Consider the following 27,262-nt stretch of genomic DNA (forward strand, 5'->3'; position numbering starts at 1 on the left):
TCATGTGAAATATCATAAAAAAGAGTTTTAAAACATGAAGTGTCGAAAGTCTGCCACAATTTACGGGTTGTACGTTATTTCAGCTGCAAGGGATCACTCAACTCTCAGCTTCTGTGTTCAATCATTTTGCCATGTAATTTATTGTGTTAATTTTTCAATTCTCTCAAACGGTAGGTCATCGGAAGCAGACAACATGAGTTCTATTTATTGAAACGGATTGTCGACAAAGAGTTAGCAAGTGCAGCTCCCTCGCGCCCGCTCTAGTGTTTGTTACAATCGTTATTAAAGTAATCCTGCATTTCTGGGACGCGCCATCTTTTTTTTTATTGCTTCGAATGACGAGATGAGTTTGCCATTCGCCTGTTGGTAAGCGATACGACCGCCCATAAACAGTAGAAACACCAACTACTTGAAATACAAAGTATTATTTGGTATTCCACGGCGCTCGCCATCCTGAGACATGAGATATTAAGTTTTATTTTGTCCAGTAGTTACACTGGCTACTATGTCCTTCAAATCGGAATACAACAGTGATTACACACTACTGCTTGACGGCAGAAATAGACATTACGGTAGTACTTACCTAGGCGGACTCTCATATATGAGAGACCTACTACCAACACTCTTAATTAATATTTCCAAGACAAGTTAAACATAACTTCCGTTATGTTTTCTTATGTTTACGCGAATGTCAAACATTAAAATATTTTTTTAGGGTTTTTATCGCGGTTTTCTCAATTCCCTCACGACTATGAAGGCTGCAAATTCTTCGAATCTTGGGAGGATATTATGATATAATAAACCGCGATAAAACTAACAACTTGGTTTAGGAAAACGTTATTTACATAAGGCGTAACCTCTCAGTAAAGGACTATATCCAGTAATTAATATTTTTTATTTTATTACACTTCATACAAATCATGTAAAGGCGGACTTAATGACAGAGTCATTTTCTACCAGTCAACCTGAATGCAGAGATAAAACATAGTAGGTGCACGTCAATAGAACAGGACATTAAGTATCTATAAAAGATTTGGGAATCAGATATAATTAAACTTAGCTGGCCATCATATAAGAATAAAATAACTGAGTAGTGTTTATTTTATACCGAAAATTATAAAAAAAACGTTTATTTGGATCACGAAAAGATTGATAAACATTTGTCTCACGCGTATATCAATTATTAGTATTCCACCGACGGAACAGCGGTAGAATAAATGTTAAGACAATGGATTCAGAAATGCGTCAGTATTGTTTTTGGGTATTACGTTTTAAAACCACTTAATTATTTTTGTACAGCATTTATCCTTATTCTCTATATGCCTATATTCTGTACCCTACTCCGTTTACCATCAAGTATGGTGGGGTTGCTTTTTCCTGAATAACATATTTAAAAATATGGTTAACAAGTGGGTTACCTAATAAGTAACCTAAAAAGTCGGCAACGCGTCTCTATGGTTCCTGGTATTGTAGATGTTCATGGGCGATGATCACTTACCAAGTACCAAGAGGTGAAGCGTTTGCTCGTTTGCCTCTTATAACATAAAAAAGTAATTTCGAGTGCTCATTGCCGCTAAAAAATCAGGAAAGTGCTGCTAGCCTTAAAGAAAAGTGGAATGGAAGGAAAATCTTTTCTATATCGCCCTACTGATCCAGCCACACTGCGGCTGTGCGTGTACGAAATTAATCAAACTTAATTTTGTTATCATGCTACTACAACAATTTTAATAAAAATACTCTCGATTAGAATCTTTTATGTAAAGAAATATTCAGTTTATAATATGGGGGTTAATATTATTGGATCCGTAATTAAAAAGCAGAAGAGAAAACATATTGTTTTTCGTTTCTCCAGCGAGACATCTTGCTTAAATAAACCTCTTTAAACGCACTTATATGCTTATTTCTAACACAGTACATACACACATGTTAATTGGCAATTGCTAATTAATAGCATACTTTTGTACTAATAATAAACATGATCTATACCTTAAGTTTACCTAATTCTATTAATATAAACAGTGCAAATTTTCACATTTATTACATAGCAGGTATGGTTCACTTCTCCATAGCAAAAAAATGACGCATCTAATAAAGAAGATAAATAATTTTATGGGTTTCAATCACTGAACTATAAGTACAATTTATTTATTTGGCAGTTCATAAAATAAAATTTTATGATACTCTCTGTCCATTACTTTAATTCTTTTGTGGACTCTTTATTTTTAAGATAGTTCAATGATCACGAAACTCAATTATATTGAGATCTTAGGATACTTTAGGTGCTGGTAGATGGATATATTTTATATCCGCCCAGATTACGACCATCGTACGCAAGGTGTTAAAATCCGCCATAGTGACCCACGTAAGTGTGTCGCGTTCCGGGATTAGCCTGTGTAGATTCCATTCCAACAGGCCGGCATAATTGTGTCGACAGTCGAGGGGTAATCATCTCTCGCCAGTCGACATTCTATTGGACGCCACTCCACTTACCATCAGGTGCTGTGGGCTCACTACGCCGTTCACGTATAAAAAAAGCCAAAAAAAACATGAAATGTCTACTTTCGCAGGCTATGACGCTATGAGCTGTTTGTTAACAGATGTCTTTCATTTTTATAAACTTCAAAAGCAAAACTGATTAGTGTCTTGTCTTATATTAATTTGTTCCATATTGTATTTTTACCGAGTTCAAAGAAATATGAAATATCATTCATAATAACAATACTGAGTCACTAACGGAAAAAACGTCTAAGAAAAACTGTGCGCTTTTAATTGGCAATTCATTTTAAATTAAGCTCTTTTACAATAACATTAAGGTTTATATTATTTATGATTCTGTCTCAATTGAGTTCGCTGACTTCGGTTCATCTTGTTTTATGGGAGACGACCAGAACGTCCGCTTGATGTTTTTTCATCATTTAACATGCACAGCACGACTGTCTGTTATTCTGAGCCATTACATGCTATTTACGCTTTATATCCCCGAAGGAATTTCGAAGGTGTGTGAAGTCTACCAATCCGCACTAGGCCAGCGTGTTGGACTAAGGCCGAATCTCTCTGAGTAGTAGAGGAGGCCCGTGCTCAGCAGTGGGCAAGTATATAATACAGGGCTGATATTATTATTATTTATTATTATCCACGAAGGCGTAGGCAGATACGCAAGTAATGCTCCCACTTTCCACTGTATGTCAATCAATGATATCATAGGGGACGAGACTTTTACTATATCGGGCACAATTCCAGACTCCGGACTGATACTGAGTTGGAAAAACTTTACTTTGCGCAACCTGGAGATCGAACCCAAAACCTCAGTATTTGAGTCCTGTCGTAATACAACAATGCCACCGAAGCAGTCATTACATGCAGTGTCCCAAAATATGCAACAAATACACTAGTAACAGAGTCCTTAAAATCGGTATAAAAGTGCGCTGGTATGGCTGCTTAGCAACAGAATGAACATGCTAACTACTTGTCTATCACCTGGTTCAACAATATAAACTTAAATTCACGCCAGCATCCTCGGAGTGGATAATGTACGCTAAGCGTGTAACGTAGCGTTATAAATATTTTTAAATATCGTTTTAACTTTTTATTTAGCGGCGATAGCCTAGTTGGGTGTGGAACGGACTGCCGAGACGAGTTCATAGGTTCAAATCTTAAGGGCATACACCTATGATTTTTTTTAAATAATTATGTGTGTATTCTTTGTATATTTGAAAATAACGTCTACATGACGCCTTATGTTTGAACCAAGTATCACAAAATTGTATTAACAATTTCAACAACAATCAGTTTCAAAAGTAAACAACGTCTGCGTGACGCCTTATGTTTGAACCAAGTACCACATTGAACTTATGTAATATTATTATTATCAATCAATAATATCAACGCATGCATGGCAACCGAAACAATAGCAAAAATAGCAAGAATAATCCAGGAGGTAACTATGAACATTTGAGATAATTGTTCAATAATTGAGCTGTATTTTTTGCAGCGGCGTAATATGATGCTTATATCACATATAATAAAGTTTTCAATTGTACTATTTACGTTATCCAAAAGTCCGCATTTCGCTTTCCGGGATCAGTCTGTGTATATTTGGTTCAAGGAGGCCCGTATTATGGTGTAGACTAGCCAGAGGAAGTCTCTCAGTAATCAACATTCCTTCTTTATCACCCTCAACTGCCCAAGTAATTAAAATTGAGATTATGTCGAATTAAACTTAACAAAATCCAGCCAGTATCTTGTTTCGTTGTTTCCGAATATTGTGCAAAAAAAAACAATTGCGTTACATATTGAGAGCAGATTACAATCCTAAAAAAAAAGAGTGAATGTTCTGTTATGAATGAGGCTGGTGCCGACATATTTATAAACAAGCGCCAGATTCCGAAGCGTCTGGCGAACGTATCTCTTCCTCGCTATAGTGACCGTAACCTACATTCTAAAATGATTGTAATTGTTTTTATTATTTTCCTTACTGTCGTGTTTATTAAAGGGATATGATTCATAGCATTATAAGTGTAGTGGTTACTTGTCCCGGTGCAGATTACGGTTCCGTTCCCGGGGGAGATGACAGAAATAAGGTCACTGGTAAGGCTGCTATCCGTACGGAATGACCCGGATTTGTCCTAATTGAAGAGCGTCAGGGCTTTTAAAAATGCAACCGGGCGTAACCCGGACACTTTTGTTGTTAGGGGATATCCAATAATTTTAGTAAAAAAAAATTAAACCGGCCAAGTGCGAGTCGAACTCCGAGGGTTCCGTACAAACGTATATTTATAAGTAAAAGTCACCCATCACGACAATCTAGTCGTAGTTATGGTATTTTTATTGAAAAAGAAATCCATAACATTACAATATGGAAAGCTGGAGGAACATAAATTAAAGACAAAAGGTCTAAAAAAATTAGGTTTTCGGAATTTTTCCTCTATATGTGCTATAAAACATTGATTCATGCCAAATTTCAAGATTATAGATCGACTGGAAGTATCCTTTAGGTTTTGATTCCCTTGCGAGTTTCGAAAATTTGCGACATAAACGGCTGTTTCTTTTGATTGCGTTGGCTTAGAAGTTCGATTTTTTCACACCTGCAAGGGACAGTAGACCTGATTATTATTAGTATTATTATTATGTTGTATCTTTCCTGCGGGAAATCACGGCATAAAGGCCGGTCCTTTATGTCCTTTATTATTATTAGTAGTAGTATTTGATGTAAATTTCAGCTAAATACCTCTACGCGTTCCTGAGAAAAAGGGTCTTGACAGACGGACGGACGAACAACAAAATGATCTTATAAGGGTTCCGTTTTTTCCTTTTGAGGTACGGAACACTAATAACAAGCTGTACTTATAAATGAATAAAAATAATAACGATTTCTTATTTTTGTTGCAAAATATATTTTTCCAGATATCCGGGGAAAAACCCGAATTTCGCCCAAATGTCCGAGATTTTTGCCGTGTTTATCCGGCATCGGCAATTTAGGTGGTGGCAGCCCTAGTCAGGTGTCGTATTCCGTCCATGAGGGTATATCCATCTTTTTGCAATCACGGGCTTTCTCATCGAAGGACAACTTTGATAGCTGTATAGGTATAAGGGGATTACTTGACTCTCTTACCTATACCGCTATCGAAGCTATCCTTCGAATAGAACGCCCGTAATTACAAAAAGACGGATTCGCGTCTATAGACGGAAAAGCCCCCCTGACCTTACACATTCTGTTGATTTGAAATACGTATGTAATCTTCATATAATACTTTGAGCTTTAAAACACTAATATGTACAGGTTAATTATTTTTACAAGAGCGCCAGTTTAAATAAAGAGCGAAAATTATTTAAATGCAAAATACCTTGATTACAATAGACAGTGCATTTATCTTCCAAGTCCAAATAGGTTATCGTCAGTGAATAAAAACAACTATTTGGTGGACTGACTGATATGATGATGATATACAGTGAAGTATAAATAGTATTTGCCTAATAATGGCAATATTGAAAATAAAACACTTTTGAGAAGCTCTCATGTTGACATTTAGAGTCTTACTTATAAAAAAATCGCAAAGCTATGCTTAGTTAAAACACAAATTTACTCGATCAGCTGTAAGTCAAAACCCGCTATCTTGCCTCTTAATAAGGTTTAAACTAGGAAACCGGTGATTTTTTTCACAGATACTTAAGCAATTCTTAAGCACATCTTAACGCTACAACAATTTTATAAGTAAGACTGTATATGTATTGAAATATTTTATAAACAAAGCTTAAGTTGTTATTTAAGAGCTGCTTCTATAAGCAGAGTCGGCGTTGGTAAAAATCAAAAATTCGCTGTCAAATTTCGCCACATATTGTGACTTAAAATATCATTTGAGAGGATGTTAATATTGATATATATATATATATATATATATATATATATATATATATATATATATATATATATTATATGATATATTATTTTAATTAATTTAATTTGTTCATTTTTGAGATGAAAATCCCGGTCACATTTAATTTTGGCCCAACCCGAAATTCGAACCTCAGGTCCTACTCGTATCGTGTACGCATGACAACTACGCCATCAGTATTCGTTGTGGCAATAAGCATTTGAAATTTCATTTTAGTGGAGTGCCTGGAGCATTCAAAACCGTAAAACCTCGGATTAGAGTTATAGTGAATGAATTAATATGATCGATGTGGGATATTGTTTTTTAACCTATAAATTGCAATGTTTACCCAAAAATTTTTTGTGCACTCCATTTTTTCATTGTTTAAACAAATTATTATGAAAAAAATAATGTTTGACCATATATTTTCACTTTAAACAGTATTTTTTTTATTTGTATGTTAAATCTTATCTGAGTAGATATATAGGAACATTTTTCAAAGATACCTGTGTATAAAAATAGCAGTAGGGATCTCGAACAGGTAGAAAAACGTGGAGAGGAGAGCGAAGCGATAGCTGCTATGTACAATGGAATTTCTCGGCCAGTTTAATTATAAATGCAACGTACTCTATTGTATACATTTAAAAAAATAAGGTAATTAATTACGACTAATGAAAAGAAAAAAAAAATTAGTACAAAATCTGTTTATTTAAATATATTACATTGTTGTCTACATCAAATATTTTCTTCTACTTCATCTATCTGTATAATAGGTGAAGTATTGGAACAACTATTTCCGCTGCACTGTAAACATGCTACACTGCAGTATAAACCACTTTTCTGCATCCACACGCAGCTCCACATCCCTTTTTGCAATTACAAAATAACACTAGCAATAAATTATCCGGAGCAGGTAATTGATTCATTGTTATTGGGATGTACATGTTATTGGAATACTTCCATCCCCAATTTTCAATAACTACCTCATTTCCTAGCCATATCTAAATTTTGTAGGTACACTCTTTTAAGGTGCTCAAACGCTGCATCAGTTGTTGTAGGCAGTGATGACAAAAGAACACTCGTATTTTTGGCTGTTGCTTTTATGAAAGAATTGAACCTTAATGTATTTAAATCATGGGTTTTAGATGGAGCACTATATAAACTCAAAATACATGCTACACCTGCTTGCAATATATTATTTGGGTCTTTATTGAATTTTTTTTAATACTTTTACCAAGTCACTCTGCAAGTCACGTTTAAGTAATTTGCGATTATATCCCTATTTAATTATATGTTTATAAATTTGATAAATAAAAGTGCATTTATTAATTTTACAAAGTATATCAGTAAATACACTGAATACAAATATCAAAACATAAAATACCTAATATTAAGATTTCGCAAATTCAAGTTGCTCACTTGATGGTTTGCGTTTGCTGTGAGTACTGTGCTCCCGATAGGCAACGGCTTGCATGTGATTCTGACATTGGTAGTCCATTGACGACGGATACCGCTTGCCTTTAGCAGACTGTTTGCTCGTTTGCTTAACAATAGTAAACAATATTTATTATACTTAGATAATTATTCTGGTTTAAAACCTTAACCAATACGCAAAATTCTATGTTTCACCATCCTCAGTAGAACCAGCGTGCTGGCATGTTAAGCCACAGCTGATGGATGGTTAAAACCATCACGACCTGAATTCATAAGTTCGCCAACTCTTTTTTGGAATAAATTACGCGTGTCCCTCCTTGAAGAAGCATCTCAGTGAGTCGGCATGATTGTGTCGATTGGCATGAGATAGCCCTCTGTTATCATTCGATACACTATCAGGGCGGCATCACTTTACTATCAGGTCTAAAGCAGTAAAATTTTCGTGCTATGATAAAAAACAATTAAATAAATGTGGGAAACATAAAGGATTGAATATCCACAACGCCTACAATTTCGTCACAGCAATCACACCTTTGCGTAACTTTTAAATTGTTAATTGTGTTTTGCATTTTTAATAAATTTACATATTATCTGATTGTCGTGCGTAATTATATTTTTCTACAAATGTATGAGGAATAAAGTTTAAATCTCTGCAATGCAGAGATGCTTCTTGTGCATATTAAGCGCCTGACCATATTCAATAGCAATGCTACACAGAACTTTGAATTGAAATTTACATCGACACTTCAAAAGCAATTTATATCTAAGCGACAATCAGTAATTTTTTGAGTAGATGGTTTAAAGTCATGATTTTAAATTAAAGTTAAATTTAACGTTTTAATTGATATGAATTTTCTAAAGATATAATCTAAAGCTATTAAAATTATTCTAGACCTACAAAACCTAGACCAAATGACGAAAAATATGGCGACTCTAAATATTTAAATAATTCATTTTCGTTACGTTTGTCTTAGATATGATTGTCTTTCAAGCGTTGAATTAAGTTCAATACATGGGCGCCGCCAAGATTAGTTTTAGGGAGGTGCATCTGGATTGACGCACATACAAAATAATACTTACCATTAATTTTTTTTTCACTTTTAAATCGCGTGATTTCATCATAAAAAACCTCTCTGGTCGATAGTCCCCGTTGTTGCAGATTTATTCAGTGACATATTTTTGGTCATTTATTTCGGGCAGGGGGTGCACTTGCACCTACTTACACCCTCTTTCCGGCACCCATGGTTCAATACTATTTTACTATGAGTAATGAGATATCTGCAGTTAACTCACAGTGTCCAGTCACGCTTCTTCTATGGACTTCAAACCGGAATAAGGATAGTATAATACGTACTCTTGTGCTTACTTAGCAACAGAAGTATGCAAGGTACGGTATCAGCAAACAAAACACATTGGTATGCGTAGCCTCGCGTGTGGTCCTGCGAAATATTTACCATCTATAAAAAGGTACCTACTTACATATTTTAATAAAAACGCAATTTTCCCTGTTTGTAGATTATATTTAGAAATAAAAACTGTAAGATTCCAATATGTATACATAATAAAATCAAAGATTTTCCGTCACTGTACATTATATTTTATTTAAAAAAAAACGTAATAATATTAGCAGAAAGTAAAAAATCATCATTGATATTTTTGACTGTTCGAATGTTTCTTGCAATATCACGTTGTCAGTTGCTTTTATTGCCAAAATTAATAATTTAGTTGAAGCAACTATCACCTGATGCACTATTAATAAATTTTGTAAAGTAATTGGAACAAATGTAGTCTATTACTAATTGTATGAAGTCGATATAGTAAATTCTTTGCCGTCATTTTGCACCTCCGCCTGCGCCGGCCTATGTCCTTTGTTTTGTATTACTAACCAACTGAAGATAACAATGAATAACCTATTTCTTTCGACATTATTAGTCAGTTGAATACAAGGAAAAATAAAATAGGGGCTATTTTACGAGACTAATAATATTAACCTGTTAAGCATAAGAAAGATCTAGATCTGGAATTCCTAAGTACGTTATTAATTTTTTTGCAGTTTGAATTGACATTTGTAACTCGTTTGGTTTTTGTACTTCTATTTCATCTTTTTTATCGCACTTCATGGAGTTATCTGTTATTTCGATTACAACTTCTTGTATATGTGAGTACGTCTCGGCAGGTATTGTAAAATACTTTTCCTAGATGTCGCTAAGCCGTTATTAGTTCTGATTTGATGGAGACCATGGTCGCCTACCTACATGTGTACACTACCGTGCTAAGCTCAAAAGCTGCATCTAAAAAAAAAAAACAAAATCTTGATTTTTATGTCGTCCGATAGCTTAAAGAATTTAACCATCCAATGGACTTACCTAAATAACGGTATCTTGTTTAGAACTTGATAAAAAAAACCTTCAAATAGTTTCTGTATCTCAGTTTTACATACAAAACTATAAAACTATATTTACAAAACTTCGATTATCTCGAAATAAGGTTTCCATGACATTACGCTTTTGCGCTTAGCACGGATTGGTAATAGCACAATGCTTACAATCTTTACTAATATATAAAGCTAAAGTTTGTTTGTTTGAACGCGCTAACTTCTTACGTTACTTTTCATTCTGGGAAAATATTTATCCTGAAAGAAGTTCATCATGCGGGCGAAGCCGCGAGCAAAGGATAGTAGTAGGTATAATATTATTTCACATATTATGTTTGCGGTTAAAATAGTTATAAACCTTGACAATCTATAAAACAAGGTGTCAGATACAACGGCGTAATCTATAAGGCAATACATAACACTATTTATTTGTAGTTGTAATGTGGCTAATTCAAATACTCATCACTGTGTTTAAGTCACATACCTTTTTGTTGTTTTAGCAGAGCCATATTTCCTGTCAGAAATTACTTTGCTAATTTTCGCTTAACTATTAAAAAAAAATGATTTTTTATAATTTATTTATTAAACAAAATTATAACATCAATTAAAGTAAACACTAATACGATGCTATAACTAATATACATATTATTAAATTCTTGATTCTTATTGTTTACAATCATGGATGTTGGACAAATATGGATAGTTGGAAAGGTCTTACACCAGCCCTTAATACCAATGTGCGTGAACAGATTTTGATGCATGTTGTTAAAAGTATTTGTAACATCAACACCAGAGACTTATGACATTGTGAGAAGGTACCAGATATATTTTGTACCTAGCTGTACACCTTATATAGGACGCAAAACCTGCAATGGTCCTTTCCTAAGAATCGTGATTTGTTTATTAACCGACTTCAAAGAAAGCAGGAGTCAATTCAACGTATTTTTCGAAGTTTATTCTTTTATAGAATCAATATAGTAAGACATGGCCGTTTTGGCAACCATCGATGCTAATAAATAAGAAGTAACGTAGGTAAACATTTTTGAATTATAAATTCAAAATGATTGGGCCCGCTCCGGATATATTTGAATTCAACATAGATAGGCGAGACTGGCTGGGTAGCACTGTTTCAATAAAAACTTTTTAACAAAAAATTAAATCGATTTCAAAAATCACTTAAAACCAAAAAATAATTCAACATTTCAATGGCTATCAATTTCGGAGTCTAAATTACTGAACCAATTTGGAATAATATCTGTTTGACCAATGTCGAAGTATATTCTTTCAAAGAAAAAACTAATTTTCCAAATCTGTTAATAAATGACTCAGTACTCTAGGGTAAAGAACACAAAAAAACATTTTTTGTACGTCAGTTAAAATGTTATAACATATCAAATTTTTTTCGTCAAAACCTCCAAGAACAATTTAGACTGCCATTTAAATCACGTGTGTTAATTTTTTCATGCAATCTCGAACGAGAATCGTTCTTTAGCCTCCTTTATGCAACACGTACCGAGTTATATTTAGCTCTTACATAAACACTACATACCGTTTATCATATTTTAAGAAATAATACATCATAACAGTTTTGCGAATTATGCACAAGAATTATGAAAAGAAAACAATGATTACAAACAAGATAAGAATATGATAATGATGTACGCGTATATTTTAAATGGCATAGTTGTCTGCGTCGGTGGTTTGTGTATTGGGATTTTGTATACGAAGGCTATGACTGAGGTTCCTGGTTCGATCTTCAAGTTGACTAAATTGATATTGGGATTTGTCAATCAGCATCGGCAGGGTTTGCAATGGGTCCCTCCTTCTCATGGGACCTAACATAGGTCGATTATCATTTAATGAAGATCCTACAATACCCCATCTTTTCATCATTAGCCACATTTCTTTTTCAACTTAATAACGAGACGGGCATGCTACTCGACTGATGGTAAACGAGACGACCATCCATAAACACAGAACTTCGAATTACAAAGTACTACGTAGCACTCCACTGCGCTTGTGATCCTGAGACAATATATTAAGTCAAATAATTCAGTTATTACGCTGGCTACAATGTCTTTCAAATCGGAACATAACAGCATGAACCATTGCTGAATTATACATATTACCCGATTCAAGCCAGCTTCGTTTTTCGTAAATTAATGTAAAATATAATGATGATTAGAACGATTTACAGACCGCATTAATACATATTACTAACTAAGTATATGCTGGGTCAGGTTCCTTTTCAGTAAATGTTGACTTTCGGCACTAGCATGCGCAATACAGTTAAGCGGTAGAAATAAACATTACGGTGGTATAGGTACCACCTACCCGCTCGACCCTTCGTTCTCGACAGGCCTACCACCAGTAATCGTACATAGTATTAATAACCACTAAACAGTAGCGATCCTAACCGACGCGAGGTCCTACGAGAAAGTAAAAAAGGAACGATGCGAGGCCCGGGGCGGACCAAAAAAGTTCCCCAGTCTTAACCATATCGACAGTAAGATCTAAAAAAAGGTTCTCCAAGGCACCGCGCGAGGCCCCAGTTGGTTTCCTAATTCGAGGCCCTAAAGGCTCCCCCAAAGGCCGTCTCTGCCACTAAAAAAATAAGTCAAGTCGTAATTTCTGAAGTAGAACTATTGTGGTTTTAAATGCGATAATATTTATCTCCTATCTATTGTGGTCCATAACCACTTGTGGTTTCGTGAAGTCAGATAAATGATAATAATAGATAGGTTTCTGGTGTCAGTTTGCGTATCGTCTACAGGAAAATAAACAAAAATAGATTTTTATATTCATACAAGCGTGTTTTGTGATACTAAATTTCATACATATTTAAAATCCGCTCGTTTTTCTATGTTTTGTTAACTTAGTTAAAAAATTTCCAAAAAAATGACGATTATGTCAATTAGCCTTTAAACCGTCGATATGAAATGTAAAATTTCCTAGATACTTGTATTTATTAAACTCCGACCGAAATCGGGCTGGCAAGTTAATAATAAAACATAACACATATCAGATGCTGTACCTCATTGTTTTGAATGATATAATATGTAGTGCTATTGATGTACCTTATAACTAATAAATAAATTAACATAACTATTCCAATCAAACTTGAAATTCAAGTATCTATAATTGTCAATAAGACGTCTTATGTTAATAAGTCTAGCTAAGTGGAGACGCATGGGCAAGATCGTGCGGTTAGATGAATTAATTGACTAGAAATAAATGTATAATCATTATTGGCGTCTCTGAGAATAACGTCTTAAGATCGATAGTTGATTAAGCGACTGATTCAAGCTTGATACCTTCGAAGATGTTTTTTTTTCAAAATCGCTTTAGTAGTGTAGTCTTAATATGATATTGTGACGTCATAACTAAAGTTTACTTTTGAAATATTCGTAAGGAAAGAAACTAATATTATAAGTACTAGTTTTTTAGTTTAGTAGAATGAGCAGCAAGTTCAAGCTTGATATCATTTGAAGTTGTAATTTGTTTTTAAATCGTTTTAGTAGTTTAGTCTAAATGTGATATTATCAGATCAAAAATTAAAATTGAAATTTACCTCAACGAACAAACTAATATTATACTAGTTTATTAGTTTAATAGAGTTCGCCTCTCGGCTTGGCCCAAGTGTTTATACATTTTTTTTCGTCAGAGCGTTATATATTTTGTAAATATATTTGTAGGAATGCACTATATCGTTTATGTGCGAGTTCATTTCCCATCCGCGTCTATGTAATTTCGGGTGACCGCAATCTTTTAGAGCTGGATCCCCGACTGGCCTGAATCAATACTGAACGCCTGATTTGGGTGGAACCGTGCTGTATTACGTAGGACCCCACTGGAATACTGGCAACTTACAGCTTGATAACTGCAACGAAGAAAATATAGGAATTCGTATGAATATTTCACGGTTCCAAATTCCATTCAAGTTTCAATTCTATAATCCCTTATCAATTATGTCGATGGTCAAATTGTCTCTAGTTTCTAAAAATCTATAAAAAATATGACTACAGTGATACACGACTTCATATATATGAATACGAGTCGTTGGTTAATACGTAACTAAGGTAAGTATAGATTTTTCGGAATATCGTAGCAATTGTTTTGTTTTTTATCTAACAACTAATCATATTTTAATAACTGACTAATCTAAAAAAAAATATAAGTATACTCCCTTTTTGTAAACTAAACGAATTCACAAAACTCATTCAAGAATGACATCATTGCGGCTTCTAAATTAACGTGATACGAATGACTTTTACGAAAGAAATTCCGGTTGAAAGGTCCTACGAAATGTCACTTCCGCCTTTCAATTTTCTTACGCATTACAAATTAACCCATGCTCAAGGGTGAAGGATCAAAGACTACGCTAAAATAGTACTTATATCTTTTCTCATAAAATGTGTCGACTATACCATATATCTCTCCGTTGATATCAGTATATTGTTAAAAGGACAACAGCTATAAGGCGATACGCAGACGCCGTCAATTTGCCGAAAAACACTACATTACTATAGAACTAACAGTTGCTGCAACTTCAGCAAAGATGCTTTACTTTATAAAATACGTGACACGTCGATTATACTATATTATTAATGGTTAAGACTATTGCTGTGCAGTCAGAATGAGTTATTTTTCGTAATAACTATGAGTACCACCATAATTTAAAGATAATAATGACGCATTATGTGCCTTAAAACGGCGTCAAGCAATACCAGACACAAACGCGGACATCATACACGAATGGTACAGGGATCAAACCCACGGCATATCGTTTCAAAACCGCCTCATACTCCTTAACATCTCAGTTTGTTGTAACTATTTAATTTTCAATTTTGTTTGTAAGGTCAACTTTATTTTTATACTTTAACTAGGTTTTGCCTTCGGCTCTGCCCGCGTGGAAATGTTTTTCCGGCATAAAAACTAGCCTGTAGCACTCATTAGTAATGTAGCTTAATAATAGTGAAAATAAAATCAACATTGGTTTAGTAGTTCAAACGAATTTACTCTCTCAGCTTTATATTTATTATATTAATAAAAAAATGATAATTAAAAGTCAACAACAACGTCACTGTTATTACGTCTATTGGGTCGTTTACTCCGTGACGTGTTCGGAAATCGTCAATCAGATGTAAACGTAACCAGTTTTATTATGGTCAAAATGTGTTAACCAGTTCAGTCTTCATTGAGATACCGCGCTCAACACTCGTGTCTTAAGACTTTGAAGTTAAAATCATCGAATGTTGTGCACTTCCGCAACTTCGTTTAATACGATGCATGTGATTTTGCGTGACATTCGTGACTGTGAATTTAGTGAAAGATTTAAACAATCTACTTACTTATCAAAAATTAAATCGTCAATTATTGTGCAATATTGATACATGTTAATGACATTTTAATTAATTTTTAAACGAAGTTATCAATACAAAATAATAACAAAGACTGTTCATCGCTTTATGGAGGAACGTTGAAGCTTAAACCGGTTTTACAATATTAATCGTGCGAAAAGGACAGAATATTCCAAATATTTCCTTTATAACACAAAAGTCTCAATTGAAAAATTTCGAACAAAGTTAGAAGTTACCATTATAATTGTACTTACGCAATAAATCGCTAACCTGTGCGTATGTAACGGAAATCCCTCATTGAGGAGTCATCTCGAGAATTGTTAATAGTTTAGTAGTAGACCGGCCGCGTTAGCGGACACACGTGTCTTTAACCCAAACAACTTACGATATATTATAAACTAGACAACAATGAATTGCGGATTGTTTATAGTTTTGTTGTGTGTATTCGGTGTGTATGGAAGTAATTCGAAGAGAATTCAAGTTTGTGATGAACACAGCAGCGTGGACATTTCTACAGGAATTCCTATGAAAAATGGCGATATATATTACAAGGATTATTACTATAGCAGAGACGAATACTACATCGATGAAAACGGGAAAGAAAGAGGTTGTATATGTTCAAAAATTACTTGCATAAGAAAATGCTGTCCGTTCGGCTTTGGTTATAATATAAAGAAGAAGAGCTGTGATAATGTTAGAGAGGCTTTTAAGCCCCCAGTGTGGGATATTATTTCGTACAGAGTACTTGAAGATGTTAACGCTACCTCACTGTTTCATTTTATTCCTGGAAAAATGAACTGCACAGCACCAAAGACTAGGAGGATCCCTATAAGTCCCGCGGCTGATCTATATCACCTTAGAATGGTAAGATTTATTTCAAGTTACAATAATCTTGTGCTTGTGGTAGGATATATTTTGTATCCGCCTGGATAGCGACCACTGTATACTAGGTGTTAAAATCCGCCATAATGGACCATATGTGTCGCTTCAGGATCAGTATGTGTATGTCCGATCCAAATAAACCGGCGTAATTGTGTCAATCAGTCGACATTCTATATGGATCCCACTTAACGTACCATAATGTTCATATAAGTATAAATAAAACATGTAATTACTTTAAATTAATTTTCACAATATTCATTCAAATAAGTTATTGGTCATATCCCATTTGGCTGCCATGAAGTCCTACAAAATTTCTCAATCAACAAATATGTTTTGCAAAGTATTGGCCATTACATACGGGGCGTAACCTTTACCTGCTGTTCATTATAAACACTTAGCCTTAAGATTATGAGGAAGACATAGCGATCTGCCTCGTCATCCCGATCTATTTTCCTTTTTGCACGGCAAAATGCACTTATACGTGGAATGCACTCCAAATAGATGTCAACTATTAAACGTGGGTTTGTCAATAAACATTATAATTTATATTGGATATGTCCAAATTTATATTAGATTCATTTATTTTGGGGTTTGTGTCGATAATGGAATATCTTGCGGGATTTATTGCCTACCACAAAAAACAAGTTATTTTTATAATGCCTTTCTTCAATGGCATACCGGATGACCTATGATATATAAAAATAATATCAGCCTTGTATTATTATATACTATCTCACTGCTGGGAACAGGCCTCCTCTACTACTGAGAAGGATTAGGCCCTAGTCCACCACGCAGGCCTCGCGCTGGTTGGCAGACTTCACATATCTTCTTTTAGAGAATTCTTAGATATGTTAGTTTCTTCACAATCTTCTTTGTCACCGTTAAAGAGTACAAAAACTAATAAACATTACACACGTAACTTTGAAAAGTTACAGATGTGTGCCTTGGATTTTAAACCTGCGGACATTCGTCTCGACAGATTTTTCTATACATAAGGATTTAGGATACCTATGCTGTTTTTGATGTATGTTCTTTTTCTGAATGTGATAAAACGGAATGCTTCGTCATCTCACGGTTCATAACCTCAGCGGTCTTTGAATTAAAAAAATCCAATTTTTTTTTATGACTAGTCGAACTCAAAACTTCAAAGGTCAAGCCCTAAGCCATTAGACTAATGCAGCGAATTTTAATCACTTAAATGTTTGTCGAAAACTCTCACTAATTAACCTTAAATTAATTTAAAAGTAAAAGTACAGTAAAATGATTTGCAACATAGAAAAGTCAAACATCAAGTTGACTACGACCCATGGGACACCGTAGTTTCAAATTATCACAAAACATATTTTATTTGCAGTTACCTAATGTGTTATTATACACGAAATCCATTTAATTTATAAAGTACTTACACGGGGTGAATAGGGTTCAGGTGGCGAAAATAAGCGAAATTTAGATCGAAATTATTAATTAAACTATACTAATATACTATAAAGCTGAAGAGTTAGTTAGTTTTTTTGAACGCGCTAAGCTCAGGAACTACTAAACAGATTACGAATTATTTTCACTTGTAGTAAGCTATTCATTACTCCTAAGTTTTATAGGCTACTTTTTCCTAGAAAAATATAAAGCGAGATTTTTATCCCCGAAATACTTATTCACGAGAGCGGAGCCGCGAGCAAAAGCTAGTGTTGAAATAAAACAGTTTTACGTAAGTATTGTTTCGCGATTATTTTTCATTTTTACTTTCATCCTAAAATTATGATGACTAAATAAAACAATTTTCTGTAAACTTCATAACGAAAATGAGAATTTAGATTACAGGTAATATACAATAAATTCGGTCTAGATTTCGTTGTTTATGCCGCGAGTACGATTCGAACAGTTTTACCGACATTTAATTTGTAGGTACTAAAAATGTTCACACTAATTGCATAATAAGGCGCAAAAAAGCTTCAATTTAAATATGCTTATGCATGTATTGTGTATGAGTAGACATGATTTTACTGATGGTAGGATATAAGTATTTGATATCCGCTCGAATAGCGACCACCGTACACAAGGTGTTAAAACCCGCCATAGTAGCCCACGTAGGTCGCATTCCGGGATCAATCTGTGTATATCCAGTTCCAACAGGCCGGCATAATTGTGTCGACTGTCAAGGGGTTATCTCTCGTCAGGCGACATTCTATTGGACCACACTCCACTTACCATCAGGTGCTGTGGGGTCACTTTGGCATGCCCCGAAAAAAAAAATAGCACGAAATGCTGGGCACAATCTCGCCCCGTGACGAGTAAGTAACCTTGTGGCAATATAAATAAAATATAAATTCCCGTCTAGGTAAATAACAATATGTTTTTTAAAAACGAAGGACACTAAACCACAAATGACGTACTACATATAATAACCTTGACCGATTCTGGTAAATAAGGTTTTTCATGTAAACTTGCTTTCCAAAGTGGGGGACGCACAATCCTCTGGAGGCATGACAACATATTATAAAGGAAATGGCATTAGTGAAGATTTTATAAATCAATTTTTATCCCTCGGGAACCGAACTTTTTTTGGATAACACAAACCATATTTACTTCTGTACTCCTGACAAAGTACGTGAAAAATTTCATGACCGTCGGCTTTCTTAAGTGCCTCTGCAGTCTAAACCTTGAGAAACCTATGAAGGAGATACTAGAATCCCCCGGCTTAGCAACTATAGGGGCTTATAAAATAATGATAAGCTTATTGATTAGCATTAGTTTATTGTGATTAATACACATTACAATTATCTTATTGTAGTCATGTTACATGCGTGAGCAACCTCACTAGGGAGGGGGCCGTGTAGGGATAGGACACATGACATTATTTTTTAATCGATAGCTAATCTCTTACAGGGCTTGTAGGAAAATTGGGAAAGAACATCTGGGGGTGAAAGTATGGGGGAAGGAAAGGAACCCTCTTAGGATCGATGAGTCGCTCGCGTGATGATAACCATCAAAACTCCCGTACAAGTAACAGTAACTAACCGGAGAGTAGTAACACCTTATACCACATTGAAATGCAAAACCTGGTTTGCGCTCGCCAGTCTTTATTTGGAAATATATTTCATAATATCTAGCAAATATTCTGACTACAAAGTTCTCCAAATCGTCAATGATCGGACATAGATACCTCAGATGATATCTCATATACAAGGTACTTAGTTTTTTTTAAAAACAAGATGAATTAAAGTGCTGACGAATTCATTGTAACAAAATACGATAACCGAACAAGTAAATTTTTTGAGGCATACTGATATCGAATTCCAGATTTAATTCCTCAAATGCAGTAGTTTATGCGAACCATTTTTTTTAAAACTTATAAGCTTAGAAGACCCCTTAATTAAAAGTGAGAGCAATAAGTATAAAATAAATCATAATTAATACGTATTTAAATATAATACCAATACTATTTTAGGAATATACATCGTGATTGTATGGTCGTTTTGGAACCAACATTTGGTTACTTAAAACAATTTGTAGGACCAAAATAGTGAATTAATTGTACTGTATATAATAAAAAAAAAAATAGTTTTCGATATTTTTCACTCGTTCGAGTTTGATAATGATAGTAACGTCGCGACAATTCATTGTTATGAATGGCTCCGATCGTAGTGATCATAGAAGTACGTGAGATTTAGTTGCGTAACTACGAGTTCTCATTTATTATCCGTAAATAATAATTTCGATGTTTATAAAAAATATTTTTATATCATTACATTGGTATTTTTTTAAACTCTATTATTGTTACCGAATTTAAAATTTTCGTTTCCAAAACTAGTATAAAATCACAGTGCATATGCCAAAACATTTCTACATAATATTATTCGTTAGTATATCCCTCTTTTACGTTCCAATTAATCGATGAGTTTATTAATATTATTATTTTTAATTGGAAAAGTTGCGCAGTGCCTGTGAAGATGTACTGAGAATCACTTCAAATTAGAATTTGAATCATTCGGCGAGATTTCAACGCGTAGGTACATTGGCGCAAGAAAATTGATTATTATCTAATATAATAATGAATGTTTTCGTTTGTTTGTATTTGATGTGTTGCCATACCGTTTATCCGATCGCGATACCACTTTCTCGACTTATTGCTTACACGTGCGCTGTTAAAGTAGGTGGCGCGCGCGCATGTTGTTATAAGCGATAATTCCACAATTATTTCTTCTGCGGCTGCAACGCGCTGAGTGCCAGCAGTTAGATAAACGAAATATACGGGTTACCTCATTTTAATTTTGGCTTATTTATAAACTAAAGATCATTCAACAATGAAGCTCGTAATAACAAAAAATGCTATTACACTGATGCTGAAATATTCATAACTACTTTTCTAAAAAATCACAATAACCATAATGATTGTTTTATTTCATTTTTTTTTTGTGGAATTTCCGCGAACGTTCTACAGATGTCCAGTTTATTTTGTCTGACGGATAGGATTCTTTAATTTATAAATGATTCGAGCATAATGGCCATATTCGTGCTGTAAGAAGTTATTTTTAGACAACTCCAATATTTTTTATAAACATGAAAACGTTATTTTAATGTCATAATAAATACACTGACCTTGTGAAAATTTGTATATTTTTTTATTGCTTTGAATGACGAGACGAGCTTGCCGTTCGCCTGATGGTAAGCGATACGCCGCCCATAAACAGTAGAAACACCATCCAACACCTTGAATTACAAAGTATTGTTTAGTATTCTACTGCGCTCGCCATCCTGAGACATGAGATGTTAAGTCTCATTATGTTCAGTAGTTACACTGGATACAATGTCCTTCAAACCGGAACATAACATTGATTATACATTGCTGCTTGGCGGTAGAAATAGACATTGCGGTGTTACCTACCTAGGCGGACTCTCACATATGGGAGACCTACCACTAGTATATTTAAACAAAACAAACATACATCACACATTGTTTACTAAAATGATAAGCTGAGGTGTAACAAGGACACACATATTTCGCCTGTGTCTCCGTCCCATGATTTGATAGGGGGCAAACCTATTTCCATATCGGGCACAAAATTCAGACTCCGGGCTGTGAGTAGAAAAACACAATATCTCTTCGCCCGACCCAGGATTCTAACATCGGACCTTAGGGCGTTGTCGTAGCGGCGTGCATATTTTACATAATAATATTACTATCAGCCCTGTATTATACTACTGTCGCATTGCTTGGCACGGGCCTCTTCTACTACTGAGAGCGGTTAGACCTTCAATACGCTGACCTATTACGAGTAAGGAGAGATCATGAACTTATCAGGTATGCTGGTTTTCTCACGATGTTTTCCTTCACCGTTCGTCCGTTTCACTCCCAACTGATCTGTCATCACTTTTTAGTGTATTTTCATTTGACGTAAGAAAGATAGTGACTAATTGTAATTTGTTGGATTAGGACAATACCTTACGGCACAATATTGCATAGAATTAATAAAAATATGACTTACTATTACCAACTTGTCCATTTTAAAATCATGAAAAATAGTCGATAAAGTAAAAAATAGTCAATGAATCCTTTGTTGACTATCTTTTACATAATATAAACTACTATGACTCTGAAACCTTGCAATTCAATATATGTACTTGATGATACAGATCAAAAGGAAAATCATACACTAAACACATTCTCAAGTGGTCATTTCGATTTGATAAAGTTCTTAACGTTAATTGTTTATGCAAAATGATAGTAAAGTATGGGTCATCATTTAATGGTTTTGGTGCGTAGTATGTCGCAAGACCAGCGGCGTCCATGACATTTGGTGCCACACACAGAAAGAACCATGGCGTTAAAATTATATGTATAGCACTTCAAGGCTAGGCATGTTTCCATTAAAGTATTTATCACGCACTCACGCCCTTGATTCCAAATGGGTAGTCAGAGAGACAAATCATTTTCCCACTTTTCACCGGAATCCGTCACATGATGTGATAGGGGACGAGCCTATGACAATATTACGTGTTGAGTTTAAGGTTAGCAAGTCGGCGATAAAAAATTACACAGGTATGATTCACGAAAACGATGCTCTATAAGGCTGAAGTCAACCATATCTCTTCGTAAAGTCAATGTGTGATTTTCAGTAACATCTAGCAACAGAAAGAGTAATCAGTATTTTGTCTTCTCTTCTACCATCTACCCTAACCAAATTTGGAGTCGGCGCAATTTTTTTTATTTTATTTTATTATGTTGCAGTAACATTTATATGAAACTTTTGTCTTTCCACTGATTAAGTCTTCTTTCGCAGGATGGCAAACTTTTCATCATGATTTCTGGTAACATACCACCATGGCTCATCTTAGGACCAGAGAACTACTGCATAGATACCTTCGTGCACGAAGACTCCTCGGGAGAGAGAACCACTCAACTGGACGCCCTTATATGCTTCGCTGAGAAACAAGAAGAAAACCACTATGTGTTGAGTTTCACATGTAAGTATGTTTTTCTATACATCCTGGGTCTAATGGTAGAGTAGGTAAGTAGACTAATGAACTTTTGATAATTCTTTATGATTTTTGTGATTTCAGTGAATCGTTAATAGAGACTATTTCATAATGACGTCATTTTAAATTGAAGTAATATATTTTTTATTTGCATTGATACAATTGATAAATTGATGAAGCTAATAACTGAAGTTCATTTTATACTGTAACTACCTAGAGGGACAGGGATACTGTAACAAATGGAAGCCATGGGAGTCACAATTTCTTTCCAATTTATGTTCTTCTGCATCCCGGTGGTTCAAAAAGTATGCGAAAGTGCAATAATGATTTCTTAAGTTTACGCGAATGTTAGACATCGAAATATATTTTTTTTTTCGGATTTAATCGTGGTTTTACATATTTTAATATTCTCTCGAAGTTTCGAAGACTTCGCAGTCTGCATGATCACGGGACACACTGAGGTACGGGGACGGACGCCGGTAAAGTCAATATATCTACCTACATTTTACAATTATAATTTTTTTTCAAAAAGTTAATACCCACTAATCTACGCATAATGAAATTACACTATCTTGAGAACTAGTAGCCGGTCTTCTGGGTTCAGAAGTGTAATAAGAGGCCTTAACGGCTCATCAAATATCATCACATTATTTTCGCCTAAAGGGGCAGCGTATCTCTATACATGGGGCGCAAATTGTAATATCGATTGCCTGACCTGAATATTTTAAGATACTTGGTCTAGGACAGGGAAAACCTGGGTTTGGAAAAATATATGTATTGCGTTGATCTCATATTGAAAGGGTAATATAAAGAAAAGTTAAAGAAGAATCAGCGTTTAGTCCGGAGTCTGGAATTTGTGCCCGATATGGTGATAGGCCTGTTTCCCTATCATATCATGTGATAGAACATACAAGTGAGTGCCTGGGTTGCACCTCTGCCTAAACCTTTGAGGATAAAAGCGTGATGCGTTTGTGTTTGGGCTACTGTCATAATAAATGCTACCGAAAAGAGACCAAACAACGATTAATTTTATCACACCAATCACTGATAAAAATGCTATTACTAATATTATAAAGACGTGTACAATACAAAATTTCCGTGACTAGATTACGTATGTTTTGTTCAATATTAAAGTCATTTAAATCATCATACTAATTGTATTTTAATTGGTTATGAGATTCTTGGCTCTTGACTGTTTGATCAGAATATGAGATGCAATAATAAAACGTGTCTACATTTTATTGACATGATTAAACTCAAAATTGGGTTCTTCCTTTATAATATTATGGCTGCCACCGTAAATTTATCGGTGGTATTGTGAATGTCGAGTTATAATACACAAAAACAAATAGAGACTATAAAATCAGATCGACATTTTCCGTCATTTTATTAGGTATCCAAATAAGGTTAAATAAGTAATATAGTCTTGACATTCGCTTGTTATCTAAATTGTTTGGTTTGAGGGTAGTTTCACGAACTTGTCAATAAATATATCAATAGCCCGGATTTGCAGTAGTGAACTAATATGAAATGACAGTCGCCTGCTGCGTCACGCATGGCGAGAGATATTTTCAAAAGTGCATAAATTTCCCTCTTCTCTTTCATCATTAAAATAATAAATATTAGTTATTACATAAAATATATTTTTCACTTTTTATTGGAACGAGAAGACGTATCAACCCCATTAAATGCACATTTTTGAATCACGTGTGAGGACCAAATTAGAATTTATTAAGATCAATCATATGAACAAACACCAAGTGCAGTCCAATTTGAAACAGATGGTGGAAATCCCGCCATAATTTGTCGTTCCAATGAATCATGTTCTGAGGTCAACTAGAATACATACAGTAAGAAGTGCGGCATAATTCTGGAAACCTTTTATTAGGTTAATGTAGTCATTTTGTGAATAAATACTGATAATAATTTTTAAATGAAATTAAACTAGCTTTTACCCGCAGCTTCGATTGGTGAATAAGTTTTTCGAATAATAATCCCGCTTTATACTTTTCCGATATAAAAAGTAGCCATGTCCGTCCTGGACAAACTATCTCCATGCCAAATTTAATTGCAACCTGTTCTCTTTATCATTGAGTTATCGCGCTCTTAGTGGTGTGGCTGGGTCTTTCGTTTTGTATATGTCATCATTTTATTTTCTTTACTTTATTTGACCTATAAGTGTTTTATACGCATTTTTATTATATATTCCAAAAGGAAATTATTAGGTTTATTATTTTATATTTCGTTCGCAAATCATAATTGTTTTCTTTCTTTTTTAGAATAATTATTTTTTTATAATTGTTTCTTTTTTCTTACTTTATATTTCGTACCGATGAACTATAACGCGACGAAATGATGACGGTACACCTGGAAATAAATGTAGTAATACATCAAATTATAAATGAATGCATTTTATTACACTTTTATATGGAGTTGTCACTGCATGGAAGTATTATTTTGAAATGGGACTTCCTTTGCAATAAAAAAAAAACAAAATTAAAATTAAACTACTTTTCGGATTTTATCGCGGTTTTAATATTTTAATTTAATTTTATTGTCTAACATTCGCGTAAACATAAAAAAAAAACAAAGTACCAAATTCGAACCAGGTTTCATAGTCAATTAAAACGTAGCGTTATTATCTTTATGTAATTTTAAGTAACCAATGAAGACCGTGAATATATTGTACCATCTGAAACGGCAGTAGGTCCGCATCACGATTACTCAACCAGCCAGTACCGAGATTTGCAAAAAATTAACGACATAGTAATTATATGGTTACAATCTCAACTAGTGAGAACGAAATCCATACTAATATTATAAATGCAAAAGTAGTTTTGTATGTCTGTCCACTACCATTTTATGGTTAATCCACTCAACCAATTTGAATGAAATCTTGAAAGGAGCAGTGACGAAGGGTAGGTTACTAAATATCTTCCTTCTCTTTTTTACGTACAAGGCAAAGTGACCCCTCTGCCCCTGATAGTAAGGAGTCCATTAGAATGTCGACTGATGAGAGATGGCTACCCTTCGGCAGTCTACACAATTTGACCGGCCTGTTCAAACTACATATTCTATTCTAATCTCCGGTGATTCTCTTCCGTCGTTTATTATTTCCCGTATTATCCCATATATCCTAAAAAGGGTTGTTTTAATGGTACGGGACTCTAAAAAGTACTTCAAATTTTTTCCTGGTAGTCTTAGGTCTTAGCTATTCTGTAAATTGTACTTAACAATAATAGTTTCGAACAGTAGTTATATTTTACATTGTGTTCATCACGTTTAATAAAGTTTCTAAAATTGGTACAATACTTATTCAAATAGAATAAAAACGTGATGTCATTTGGCAATTATCAAACGACATCTTAACAATTCACGTGGTATCAATTCTAAAAACTGGCAAGAGCGAGTTGGACTCGTTCACCGTGAGTTCCGTGCAAACTTGTGGGGTATCTAAGTACTTATGTATGTTTTTTCGGACGACCAACAAACACCTTAGTCCGCCCCGTGACCATGAAATCTACAAAATCTTCGAAATGTCGGAGAATATAATAATATAAAAAACCGGGAAAAATCTGTACAATAGTTTGATTTCAATATCCAACATTCGCATAAACGTAAGAAATCGTTAATTTTTTGGAAGCTGAAAGAAACCTCGAACCCAAGTGTTTGAAATTAATTTCAACTTGATACCTCTACGCTTTTCTGAGAAAAAGGGTCGCGACAGACAGACAAACGGGCAACAAGACCAATAATTATATACCTCTTAATATACCTCTATTAATTTTACTGGTTTCTAATAATAATAATAATATAATATATAATTATACTGGTTTCTAATAAAGCTATATTTTCCTCGTTCCCAGGTATGATTATATCCTGCGTGTTTATCCTAGCAACATGTGCTGTTTACGCGTGGCTTCCAGAGCTGCGGAATCTTCACGGCAGGGTGCTGATGGCGTACCTCCTGTGTCTGTTCGTGGCCTTCGCTTTCATGGCAACCATGCAGATTATGTTGACAATTGATAACATTTCTAGCAATGCGTGTGCTGTTTTGAGTAAGTACCTTTCTATCTTCTTTTATTTTTTTATTACACGTGATTGTATTACAATTGGCGGTCATATCGCATTCCTAGATTTCTTCCAGACAACCTGAATCTTCTATCTTCTGTTCTTTTTTCAATGTTTCTTTAATCGTTGTGCCTAATATCAGATGTTGGGGTGTAAATGTCATGGCGACCAACGTAAGTGTATCTAAATCATCACATCACACATTTATACACGAGGGCTATGCAGAGGCGCAACCAGGGCACCCACTTTTCGCCTATTATGATGATTTCCGTCCCATAATGTGATAGGGGGCGAGC

The 27,262-nt window shown here is 34.5% G+C and overlaps 1 protein-coding gene across 4 annotated transcripts in view; it reads left to right on the forward strand.

Annotated features, from left to right (window-relative positions):
- Positions 1-26,953, forward strand: part of LOC119189348 (G-protein coupled receptor Mth2-like) — a gene marked incomplete at its 3' end in the record, with an annotated part of 59,204 nt that extends 32,251 nt beyond the window's left edge. For 3 of the 4 annotated variants that reach the window (XM_037438644.1, XM_037438643.1, XM_037438642.1), the window contains 2 exon segments: positions 22,700-22,883; positions 26,762-26,953. In XM_037438644.1, the coding sequence (XP_037294541.1) occupies positions 22,700-22,883; positions 26,762-26,953 (376 nt within the window). 4 annotated transcript variants of the gene reach the window in all.
- Positions 26,954-27,262: the final 309 nt, after the last annotated feature.

This window comes from Manduca sexta, chromosome 14, assembly GCF_014839805.1.
Source record: "Manduca sexta isolate Smith_Timp_Sample1 chromosome 14, JHU_Msex_v1.0, whole genome shotgun sequence".
NCBI lineage: Eukaryota > Metazoa > Arthropoda > Insecta > Lepidoptera > Sphingidae > Manduca > Manduca sexta.